The 13007-nt window shown below is 43.3% G+C and overlaps 2 protein-coding genes across 8 annotated transcripts in view; both read left to right on the top strand.

Moving 5' to 3' along the window:
* LOC134212579 (dual specificity calcium/calmodulin-dependent 3',5'-cyclic nucleotide phosphodiesterase 1-like) overlaps window positions 1-13007 on the top strand; it is a 705268-nt gene that overhangs the window by 649600 nt on the left and 42661 nt on the right. The gene's annotated exons all lie outside the window — the stretch shown is intronic.
* LOC134212588 (uncharacterized) lies at window positions 6274-6988 on the top strand. Its single transcript, XM_062690581.1, has 3 exons — window positions 6274-6682; window positions 6743-6833; window positions 6892-6988. Exons 1-3 carry the CDS (start codon window positions 6491-6493, stop codon window positions 6939-6941), a joined length of 333 nt encoding a protein of 110 aa, XP_062546565.1. The 5' UTR covers window positions 6274-6490; the 3' UTR covers window positions 6942-6988.

The following is a 13007-nucleotide window of genomic DNA, read 5'->3' as shown; positions in this document are numbered from 1 at the left end:
GGAATTTCGGAATTTCGAAAATTTTAATAATTACCACAAAAGACCCCAGTTAGCGTTTCGAGCAAAGGCGTATCTTTGCCAATCCGATAAAGGCGAGTTCGATTCTCAGTTCGGTCTAGGATGTTTTCGGGTGGAAAACATTCTCGGCTCCCTGGCCATAGTATATCGATTGTACTTGCCGCACAAGACACATACTCACTCATGCATTATTGGAGGAAAATAGAAAAGTTTCCAATTAATAACTGTGGAACTGCTGCTAGAACACTGTTGAAAAGATGAAAAATGTTGAAAAGCTGGCTGGAAAGTTGTAGAGCCATTCAAGAAGAAGAAGATTTCAGAAATTTCCAAAAGAATTTTAAAAATAAATCAGAAGAAGTCCTGAAGGAAATTACGAAGAAACTCTTCAATTCCTACAGGCATTCCATCTAAAATTTTAGAAAGAAGTTGTTGGAAAACCTTCGAAAATTTTTTCAGGAATTCAATCAGAACTTCCTCCAGGTCCTCTGAAAATTTGTTTTACAACCTCCGAAGGAATTCCTCCGAGAGCCTTCCTTTAGGAATCCCTTCGGGATTCTAATCAACAAAATCATTCGGTAATTCGGTTACAACATTTTCTAGATGTTTAAAATTCCTTTAGGAGTTCTTTGAAAATTCCTTCAGAAATTCCTTTGAAAACTACTTTAAGAGTGCCTTTGGACATTTCTTCAAGAACACCACCTTAAAAGGAATACTTTGAAATTTCCGTCAGGCGTTCCTCCGAAAATTTGTTCATGAGTTTTTTCGGAAATTCCATCAGGAATTTCGTTGAAAATGCTTTCATGAGTTCTTTTCGTAATCGTAATACTTTCAAGTATTTATTCATAAATTTCGTCAGGATTTTTTAGAAGTATTTCACTATTATTTTCTTTAGTAAAATTTCGAGAAAACATCTGCAGCAATTTTGGAAAGAATTCCTCAATACAACGGTTCTCAACCTGGGGTACACTGTTAAGGTGTATAATGGCTCATGGTGAGTTTGTTGAATCATTCATAGTTGCTACTCCGTTATTGACAGGAACTATTGAAATTGAGTAGCGAACCAACTAGTAAATTGTATGTTGAAGTCATAGTTTCTATGACGAGTCCAAAATGCTATCTAGTTTGGGTTGCTTATAAAAAAAACAGAGGTTTTCCAACAGTCAGTGTTGTACAAAATTCCTTATGAAGTTGTGGAAAAAAATTCTTGTTGCAATTTTTGGCATTTTTATGAGAATTTCTCAAGAAATACTTCCGGAAGTTCTCTAGAATTTAATAAAACTGGCGGAAACCTGACTTTTTTAGAACGATTTTTGGCGTATATCGTGGAGCATCGAAATCCGCACACTTAAGCACCTAAGTATATAAAAAAGTCTCTAGAAAATTGGAATCGAATGCAAATGAAAAATGTATAGATGATACAGGACCAAGAAAGCCTCTACTTTTGAAGTGTTCCGCATTTACACATCAGAAACTACGAAAAACATGATAAAATAATGAATTAAATCAACACCTCCTGAATCGACATCCGTTCACCGTGGACGGATTTAGAATCAAAGGATCAAAATCCGTACAGCTTTTTATCAACTAAATATTTACATTGAAGCAAACTGATTGACTAAACCACTACAGTAAATACGCACCTTAAGAAGCGATCCCTTTGATTTGTATTCCGTTTAGCTTACTTTATCAATCGCAATTGGTAATTGAAACACAGATACTTTTAGTGGAAATATGTTCTACACGCAATCAAATGACTCCACAGGCAATCAAACTCCGCATTTGGTGGTGATTTGTTTTTTTCATTTGTGTTGTTCTAATTTCAAAGCCTACTTCCCATCTAAATACAAAAACTTTTATTTCCCTTAAGAAACACTTTTATACATTTTTGATTAACTTTTTATTTTGGATCACTACTAGAACAATGTTAACTACTTAATTGCTGATTACTAAAAGAATAAGTCGCATCAACTTCCAACTGGGCCGTTCGCAGAAAACTTAAATCGATTATAAATTTTCTGTTTTCATCTCAACGAATCATAACTTACTTGATCTGCAGTGCCCAGTATGACCGGCAAAGTTCATTGTTACAATGCTTTCGTTGCCTTCAGCAATGGTTTGTCTAATGCATAGCAATTTGAAATGTACAACGAATGAAATCCCAAATGCACAGTTTTCTGCTCTTGAGCTGATAAGCTTGAGCATTCACTCACTGTATCCAGCACAGCAGTAGGACATTGTTCTTTTCTGCATATCCTCGAAATCCCTACATCTACTTTGCGGAGCTTGTTTGGCACAAGCGGACGAAACTATTCAGAGAATGTGCTTCTATTCTTCGTTAGCGCCGAGTTTATTGTTTCAATTTGAACGCTGGGTGTGTGTGGCCAGTACTGGTGGCAACGACTTTCGACATTGGCATTTTCCAGTCTGTTCCAGCATCGGTCTCTGCTTTGTGTGGCAAACATTCCTCCGGGGAGCTGGCAGAATAATCGAAACAATTGGTTTACTTATTTCTCCAATGCAGAATTCAGTACCACCCACACCACCGGGGGTAGAGAAACTGTCACATATCTTCTTGTTTCGAGTATGATTTTATCCAATAAAAATACGCAAAAATATGTTCGGAACCGGCTCCCGTTGCCAGACGACAATCACTATGCGAGAAGTTGGAGTGAAATGCTTTCTCTATACTGTTTCCGCTGCAGCACTCTGCAGGGGATATATTTGACCATTCGGCGACACCGGTTTATGACAAAACTTGTCTTCGTGCCATTTTGATTTGAATAACCTGCGGATGCGGGGAGCTCTCGATAGTTTTTTTAAAGCTAAAAATGATGTTTTATGCAGCTGCTTCTTGAATGAATATCACGAGCTAGCTAGGATGAATGGTAAGACCAGCAAACACTGCTTCATAAGGATGAATCGATGTTATCTTCACCGCGAGCATTTTATCTACAGTGCTTCAAAGTCTTACTAGTCTCTTTGGGATACAGTTCCGTTTGCTAGGAGTTGTGAAAAGCACATACATAGTCTAGTGGAAAGTATGTCCTTTTTTGAATCCAATTTGGCGTGTCTGTTCTTGGTACAGAGTACGACATGCTACAAAAAGAATCCGTCCAATTTACACTCGTCTGCCTCTCGTCGTCCAGTCTGGCTCGTCTGCTCTACTACGATGGCCTTTTTTTTGTCCAGTGTCGACCACCGGGGGACGATGTTTGCCGTTCCGACAAAGATGTTCGAGCTATGCGAAACATAAACAACGCACGATGATTTTTAATATTGAAACACCAACCGACTCAACCCCCACAAGTGGGGAATAGCGACTGAACGATTAACGAAGAAAAAAGTGGACAATGATGACAATATGCCCTCACCTAGGGCACACATGCTGGTGTAACCACAAATGCGTAGAATTTCAATAATATTAATATCGTTCACGTTTAAAGACATTTCTTTTGACCTGGCAGCTATAATGAGGATCAACGCACCCAGCAATCCACCACCCATTTCCCTATATTTGTTATCAACGTGTGGACGTGGGTTTTCAACGTGCAAACTAAGTCTTATACGAGTAGGTAGATGTATGGAGGCGCGTGATACATCGTAAGATTTAGGGTTGTGGTACCGGTACTGAAAATACCGAGATTATCGACGAATTCCAGTACCGAAAATACCGGTACTGAGCCCAATTGGAACCGGTATTTACTGTACTGAGAAATACAATAGAATATGTAATATGATTTTGATTTTCAAATTTAATGCAGAGGAAGTACACTCAACCCTCTTTTTACGTCACTTATTGGGGGGACGTAAATCGAATGTGACGTAAAAAGAAATTTTGCTAAAATTTCTAGTATTTCACTTAATTTATTGATAGTGAGGATACTTTCAGATACATTCACTTGCATCTTACATGAGGTATTGTAAGATCTCTCCGAATCCAGCAGATGTTATAAGATCTCCAAATTGTCCTGGAGTTTGAATCAAATGGTCTACCGAATCAACCAAAGCCTTCATGATTTCCCAAGTCGTGATATCAACCCAATTATGTCCTCCGAGGATTTGTCTTTCACTTGCGTCTCAAAACAAGACATATGAGGTGTTGTAAGATCTCAGAATTGTCCTGAAGTTTGAATCAAATGGTCCACCGAATCAACTAAGGCTTCCATGATGTCTCCAGTCTCGGTGTCAACCCAAATTTGTCCTCCGATTATTTGTCTTTCACATCCGTCTTCAACTCTTGCATGTATGAAGTTGTAAGTTCTCCAAATCGTCCTGGAGTTTGAATCAAATGGTCTACCAAATCAACCAAAGCCTTCATGATGTCCCAAGTCGTGGTATCAACCCAATTATGTCCTCCGAGGATTTGTCTTTCTCTTGCGTCTCAAAACAAGACATATAAGGTGTTGTAAGATCTCCAAATTGTCCTGAAGTTTGAATCAAATGGTCCACCGAATCAACCAAGGCTTCCATGATGTCCCCAGTGTCGGTGTCAACCCAATTTTGTCCTCCGATTATTTGTCTTTCACATCCGTCTTCAATTCTTGCATGTATGAAGTTGTGAGATCTCCAAATTATCCTGGAGTTTGAATCAAATGGTCTACCGAATCTAATGAGACTTGCATGATGTCCTCAGCCGCGGTATCATCCCAATAATGCCTTCCGAGTATTTGTCTTTCACCTGCGTCTCAAGTCCAAGTATATGAGATGTTTTAAGAACTTCAAATTGTCCTGGAGTTTGAATCAATCGGTGTCAACCCAATTGTGTCTTCTGAGTGTTGCTCTTTTACTAACGTCTCAAATATAGGCATATTCGATATTGTAAGATCTTCAAATTGTTCTGGAGGCTTTCATGATTTCTTCACTCGCGGTATCAACTCAATTATATTCCCCGAGTGTTTGTCTTTCACTCGTCTTAAATCAAGGCATATGAGGTGTTGTAAGATCTCAAAGATTTCCTGGAATTTGGATAGTTTGCGAATTGCGTCTCAAATTCTGACATGTAACAAGTTGTAAGATCTCCCAATTTTTCTAGAGATTGAATCAAATGGTCTACCGAATCAATCAAGGCTTCCATTATGTCCCCAGCCACGAAGTCTAGACTTCAGAGATTTCTTCGATGACCTGGAATGGAATAATTGTTGAATGCCTATCTAGTATGGATCTATGGATCATAATGAGATGAACCATTTAAAAATAATAATCCTGTAGAAGACCTAAAATGACTTTCTTAAATTACCTGGAATGGAACAATAGTTGAAGAGGTATCCAATTGAGTCCTATGGATCAAAACGGGTATGAGCAAGTTTTTTTAAAGAGATAACAGCCTTTTGGTTACGCGTGTTGACCGTAAAGCTTATATTTCAGGGATGGATGATATTCATGGATGATCTGCAATGGAACAATAGTTGAAGCCGTATTCACTTTAGTTCTATGGATGAAAAAGGGCATGGCCCATATGAATTGCCGATTTTTTTTTTTTTTTTGTTGTTGGGGCGTAGAACCACTGCGTCCATTGAGTTGAACTTTTGTGGTATACCCCTGATTACTATTAACTATTCGCATCTTCTAGGTTGATCACCATTTGTCAAGTAAACAACCTAAGACGCGTATTTTCCCCAGTCCGGCATATAATTTGAGTTAATGAAACCCACTACCTTTCCAGGATTTGCAGTCAACATATCTCCTGGTTGTATAAAGCCACTATTTAGAAATTTAGATCTACCCTTATACAATGCATCACAACTGCAAAGCAGATGTTCCGAGATTTCAGTTTTACCTTCCATGTTACAGGAACGACAAATATCATTCTGATCCTGGCCAATATTTTTCAAATAATATCTGCTCGGGCAATGTCCGGTTATTAGGCCAGTAAAGGTGCGAAGAGCTTTCTTATTGAGTTCTAAGATCTTTTTGGTTACTGAAACATTGGGGATTATATATCTCTTTGATTGAGCACACTTTTCGGCAACCAACCAATTGGTCATCAACCTTTGTGCTTCCCAGGATTTTAATTCCATTTTTATGGTACAGTATGATATACCGCAGAAAGGTTCTGGACCAATAAACTGTGTATTTGAACCTCGTTTCGCAAGCTCGTCTGCCTTTTCATTACCTCCAATGCCACAGTGCCCTGGAACCCAGTACAGATTTATGGAGTTCTCTTGGCACACCTTTCGCAATGAAAGAATGCAGTCCCAGACAAGTTTTGACGTACATTTAAAGCTACTCAACGCTTTGAGTGCCGCTTGACTATTGTTACAGTTAGTAAGTTAATCATTGTAATTCCTTAAAATATTACCCTATTATAAGTAATCGGCAGTCAGTGTATACAGTGTTTACCTATGAACAAGAAAGGGACATTACGATCAAGACAGCCTGAGCTGTCAAACCGCCTCCGCTCGCCTTGCACTAGCTCACACGGATCAACTTCCGCCTCCGCGAGAAAAGAGACAGCAGCTCGGGTGAGCGGTCGATGTGTTCGGTGGGAGCAAGTCGCTCCTCGGTGCTAAAATCAACGTGTCAAAAGTGGTCTTATCCACGCAGTGGTGGAAGCTGCAGCTCAAACACGATTCGGAGAGGAACGAGCGAGTCCAAATCGGCACAAGGCCAGATTAAATACATCCGGATATCGCGCATGATCGCCCTCCACTCGTTTCACGAAAAGGTAATTACATGGTACCTATCTTGACCGAATTTGACACTCACGTAACGACGTGTTTCGCAGTTCGAATTAGGTGCGGAGAGTACGATTCGCCAGCAACGAACGACGAGCACACACGCGACGGCCAGTGAGTTGTCCGCCAAAGTGCAAACAGGTAAAAAATCGCTAGAATCCTCCTCTGATCAACTGCTAACGTTGTTGACATCTCATAGAGACCTTGAGCATCCACCGGAACATCTCGCTCCCTACTCAACGAACATAGACGAATTATTACGCAGATCACCAACCGCCCGGACAAGCGTATACAGGTATAAAATCGATCTCAATGATGCCCTCTGCTCGATTGATGACGTCACTTCCCAAATTCAGGTGCCGTGCGTACAGAAGAACCATCGTGCGCACAGAAGTACACAGAAGCTATCGAGAACTACGCAAAAGGCCTTCCACAAGAAGTAAGCCCTCATATTCTGGACAACGCTTCAAGATACTAATCCCCGGTGGTAGGGCCTTTGTTTTCTATCCCTATTGGCAGCAATCGACCGAAGGAGGTTCCTTCGTCCATCGGAATTTAGGAGAAAGAGAGTCTTGCAAGGACATTCCGCCTTTCGCGCGCTGTATAATCAGTTTTGAGCCCGCTCGGCGTGGTCGAGCCGAACCGTGCGGATTGGTTTTCGAACTCCGGAGCAGCTGCTAAGGCCGACTCGACCTAAGACCTCAACCTAACGACGAACATCGACCAGCGGCTGCTGGCGCCAATTGCAGTCACGTTGCTGCGGGGCGCACATCACGAGCAAGCGGATTTCGAACGGCGAGCGGTGAGCGAGCGTGTGGTAGACAAGACTGTCACGGGCCCGTGAGTAGAATGCATTTGTTCTTATATGTCGACAATCAAACGCATGATTAGAGAAGGTAGATAAGATTCATGGGTGTAGGAGAAAGGGATGCAAATCAATAAATGATCCGATACTTGTAAAATGTAACATCTGAGTCGCCATTATTTGTTAGATAACATTGGCGCCCAACTAAAAAACCCATTTAGAGATTTTGTAAACCGTTTGTGGCTAAAGTTATTTGAAGTTCTTGTTTGTTTAGTATTTTGGCTCAAAAAGAAGACTAATATGGAGATCGATCCCTTGCACTTAAGCGAGGAGGAGCTCAATTTTGAGTTGGCATTGAGACACATTACTGGTCTCGGTCTAACAACTCGTAGAAATAAATGTTTAAAGCTTAGAGACGCTATGGCTGAAGAGATCACGTTGGGTCGTGAGTACCCGACGTCCAGTCATGTTATGGATGATGAGGCAAACTTCGAAAATTGTGAAGCTCGGATAAGATTCTTTCTTCCCGCTTTAGAAACAGCGATGGAGAAGAAAGACGTGGGATTCCTTACACATGCAGTGTCACGTCTACAACACTATTTAAATCGACTGTCACGGATTCAAGCACTTCCGATCCATCTTCAAGAGGCATGGTCAAAGTCAAACGCGTTAGCATCGTCTACTTTGGAGAATATTCCCAACGTATTAGTGAAATGCCAACAGCAGCAGCAGTGAATGTAAACTCTGGCGCCGTAAGCAAACCGACATCATACAATGAACCAGTGCATCAACAAGTGACAAATCCAACCGATTCGAGAACCCACAGCAGCCCAATGTTCAACAGAAGTGGCGGACAGAGGACCGCAAATTCAGCGCGACGAAGTCTAATAGAATTACTGGGTGAAGTGGACGCAGTTCAGTCTCCGACAAGCAGGAACAAGGACAGAGATAGAGCAGTACTACCGGAACTTGTTGGACTACCGATTGCAACCTCCTCGACATCGAAACCAAGGGGTAGAGGCAGAGGAACTACAATCAACCATGGAATTAGACCGGAACCATTTATCTCGGCTTCGCAAGGACCGCAATTACGACGAAATGAGTACGACTACCAAGGAATTCCCCCGCCACCATATCGTAGCAACAACACGGAACACAACCATGATCAATCTGCAGAATACAACCGTTTGAGAGACGAACTCCTGAACCTGCTGTTACGGCAAGAACAAACACGAACTGAAGGTACGAGGTACCCGAAAGCCATTCACAACTGGCCATTCAAGTTCAGGGGAGAGAAAGATACAACAACGCTCAACACTTTCTTAGATCGGGTGGAGTGCTTCGCCCGATCAGAAAACGTGGCAGAGGACGCTTTATTGAGGTCGATAAAGCACTTACTGCAAGACGATGCTCTAGACTGGTACGGAAGGGCGTTCAACGAAGGTTCATTGCTAACCTGGAATGACTTCAAAAACAAAATCCGGCAGGAATTCTTACCATGTAGCTACGCACAAATGCTACGTGTAGAGGCATGCTTTCGCTTTCAAGGAGCGACAGAGTCATTCGCAAAATTCTTCCGAGACATATCAGCTCTGTTCCGGTTTGTGGCTCCACCAATGTCAAAAGAAGAGCGTTTCTTTATAGTAAAGAAAAACATGAACACGGAGTACGCATCAATTGTTGCGGCAGCTCGCCCGCGATCTTTGCAGGAGATGGTAGAGGTTTGCAACGGATTCGACGAGACGAGAATGCTATTAAGCCGTCAGCGGAGACTCCCGTTGCCACAGAGTTCACTGTTGGAACCGAATTACGCGACACCCAACACAGCTCAAAAGCACATTCAGCAACCCAATCCTGTGCGTTTTGGTAGAGTTCATGCGTTGGAAAGCCACCAAGAATACATCGAACATGAGGCCCACCGAGAGCGTACAGAAGACGAACGACGTGATGAAGACAATTGCAGCAAGCAGCTGGAAAACCTAATTCAACAAGTTAACGCACTGAAAGTTCGGTTCGACCGCAAGGAGCAATTCCGTCGACCGGCCGCACACCAATCCCGCTTCGAAGCAGGAACATCTGGGGTTCCAGCAATCCAGCTGAATCAACAGAAACATCAACAACAGCGAGACCAGACACAATCAAGTGAACGGTCGATTGAAGAGGAACAACGTCATCTGTTGCTGTGCTGGAACTGTGACGAGGAGGGACATAGATTCATGGACTGTGACAAGCCGCAGGCAATGTTCTTCTGTTATAGGTGTGGCCAGAAAGGATACTCCTTACGTAACTGCCCAACGTGCACGCCTGGTCAGGGAAACGGCAAGGCGGGGAATCAGCAATAACCGAGGAACAAAATTCTTCGCCCGCTCCTTACGACTCCTCGGAATTTCCAGAACTCAGTCAAATACATTCCATCATTATCAACACCGAGAATGACACCAGACCGCACGCAGTAATATCGATCCTTGGCAGACAGTTGACTGGACTATTGGACAGCGGCGCTAACTGTTCGTTGCTGGGAGGCCAGCATCTGAAAATAGTTGAAGAATTACGCTTGTACAAGAGTGCTGTTCAAGGAGGAGTACAAACTGCAGACGGAACAAAACACAACATTACAGAGTTTGTCAACTTGCCCATTGCATACAACGGCCGGAGTGAAACGTTGCCAGTGCTGTTAGTACCATCGATGCCGAGTTGTGTAATCCTTGGCATGAACTTCTGGCAAAAATTTGGGGTACGCGCAGTTTGTGAAGCCATAGAAATGTTAACCGAAGAAGAAGCGCAAAACGAGGAGCCAATGCGGCAGCTTACAGCCGAACAACAGCAGCAGTTAGATCTAGTGGTAGCGTCGTTTCCAATCAGTAGAGAAGGTAAGATAGGCAGAACCAACATGTACACACACCGCATAGACGTTGCTGGAGCGAAACCGAAGAAACAAAGAGTGTATCACATGTCAAAATACGTCCTGGACGAAGTCAACAAAGAGGTGGATCGTATGAAAGCGCTAGACGTCATAGAGGAAGCAATGTTCTCTCCGTGGAACAATCCGCTCGTTGCTGTTAAGAAGAAGACTGGACAATACCGGATCTGCCTGGACGCTAGGCACCTCAACTCAATTATGGTGAACGAGGGACACCCGATCCCCCAAATAGCGTCAATCATCAGCAGTCTCAGCGGGTGTTATTACATATCTTCGATTGACCTCAAGGATGCATTTTGGCAGATGCCACTGGATGAAACATCAAGACCACTGACAGCGTTCACCGTTCCAGGACGGGGCCATTTCCAGTTTAAAGTTGTGCCATTTGGGCTCTGCACTGCAAGTCAAGCATTGTCTCGTCTAATGACACACCTGTTTGCAGACCTCGAACCGCACGTATTTCACTACCTAGATGACATTATTATTTGTACCCGCACATTTGAGGAGCATCTGAGGCTGTTGAAGGAAGTCGCAGCACGACTAACTAGAGCCAATCTAACCATTTCGCAGCAGAAATCGAAGTTTTGTCGGAAGGAGATGAAATATCTTGGTTACGTGCTAAACGAGAACGGCTGGAAGGTTGACCAAGACAAGGTTTCGTGCATCGTAGACTTTCCTAGACCACAAACCAAGAGAGAAGTACAAAGGTTCCTCGGTCTATGTAATTGGTACAGAAGGTTCATTCAAGATTTCTCGAGAATAGCCGTTCCGTTGACAGAACTGACGAAAACGAAGAATAAATTTCGCTGGACTTCGCAGGCTGAGGACGCGTTTATGAAACTGAAGTCACTACTAGTATCAGCACCTGTTCTGGCGATGCCTAACTATGAACAACCCTTCTCAATTGCTTGCGACGCGAGTGATGTAGCGATAGGCGCCGTCCTCACGCAAGATATCGATGGGGAAGAACATCCCATTGGATACTTCTCCCAGAAGCTGTCAGCTTCCGAACGCAACTACTCCGTAACCGAGCGTGAATGCTTGGCGGTTATTCGCGCAATCGAGAACTTCCGAGGGTACATTGAAGGAGTCAGATTCACAGTTCACTGTGATCACTCGGCACTCTCGTACCTACGTTCCATAAAGAACCCGACAGCTCTAATGTGTAGATGGATACTCCGATTGAATGCTTTCGACTTCGAGATAAAATATAGAAAAGGGTCCGCCAATATCGTGCCGGATGCACTTTCAAGAATTGCCGCCTCGATATCGTTTGACCCGCAAAATACCGTCGATATTTGGTACAGCAGATTGAAGGAAAACGTCAACAAACGCCAGGAGCAGTTCCCAGACTTTCGAAACGTCAACGGAGAAATATACAAGAATTGCCGCTGCACGGATGAGCTGAGAAACGCTACGCATAAATGGAAGAAGGTGCTGCCGATAGAAGAACGTGCGGAAATAATCAGAAGGTTCCACGATTCAGCCACAGGGGCTCACTTGGGTTTCGACAAAACATGGCACAAGATACAAACACATTTCTATTGGCCAAAGATGCGAGAGGACGTTGGGAAATACATTAGATCCTGTTCAACGTGCAAGGCAAGTAAGGCGTCCACAACGAGAATGATGCCAACGATGGGCGAGGCCAAGCCAGCAAAGATACCTTGGGAGCTAGTTTCGTTGGATTTCGTCGGGCCCTTGACGCGCTCGGCCGCAGGGAATACCGTGATACTAGTAGCCGTCGACTGGGTCACAAAATATGTGATAGCACACCCTATGCGAAGCGCGGATGCAGCGAAGATGGTAAACTATCTAGAAAATGAGGTGTTTCTGCGTTTCTCCCGTCCAAGAATAGTGCTCACGGATAATGGAAAGCAGTTCATATCCGCGGCTTTCCGATCGCTATTGACCCGACACCAAATAGAGCATATGACAACGGCGTACTATTGCCCAATGGTAAACAATGCAGAACGGGTGAATAGGGTGCTGACAACTTGCATCCGAGCGTTATTGAAGGAAGAGCACAAGACATGGGACGAGAACTTGCCTGCAATCGTAGCTGCCATCAACAGTGCGAGGCATGAATCGACAGGGGAAGTCCACACTTTGCGAACTTTGGGCGGGACTTGATACTTCACACGGATCTTTACAAACAACAAAAGCTGAATACTCATCACGACCCCAAAGTAGCCCAAGAAGTTCGCCTATCAACCCTGAAACGCATACATACATTCGTGGCACAACGCTTAAAAACCAGCCACGAGAAGAGCAAGCAACGCTACAATTTGAGAACTAGATCAGTGTCTTTCAAAATCGGCGATGTAGTCTGGCGGAGAAATTTCAGCCTTTCGTCAAAGGTGGATGGTATAAACCAGAAACTCAACCCGAAATTCACAGCGGCGATTGTAAAGGAAGTGCTAGGCCACAACATGTACTCGCTAGAAGATGTAGTGACAGGAAAGCAGGGAAAGTACCATGCCAAAGATCTCAAAGCCGATTAACGATAACCCTTGTCCAGCTATGTACGCAACACTCCATAGTTGCCAACAAAGAGCGTAAGCTACAAAAAACGCAATGTGGATTTGGT

Source organism: Armigeres subalbatus, chromosome 2 (genome assembly GCF_024139115.2).
Source record: "Armigeres subalbatus isolate Guangzhou_Male chromosome 2, GZ_Asu_2, whole genome shotgun sequence".
NCBI lineage: Eukaryota > Metazoa > Arthropoda > Insecta > Diptera > Culicidae > Armigeres > Armigeres subalbatus.
Note: the sequence above shows the minus strand (reverse complement) of the source record. Positions and strands in the feature narration are given on the sequence as shown.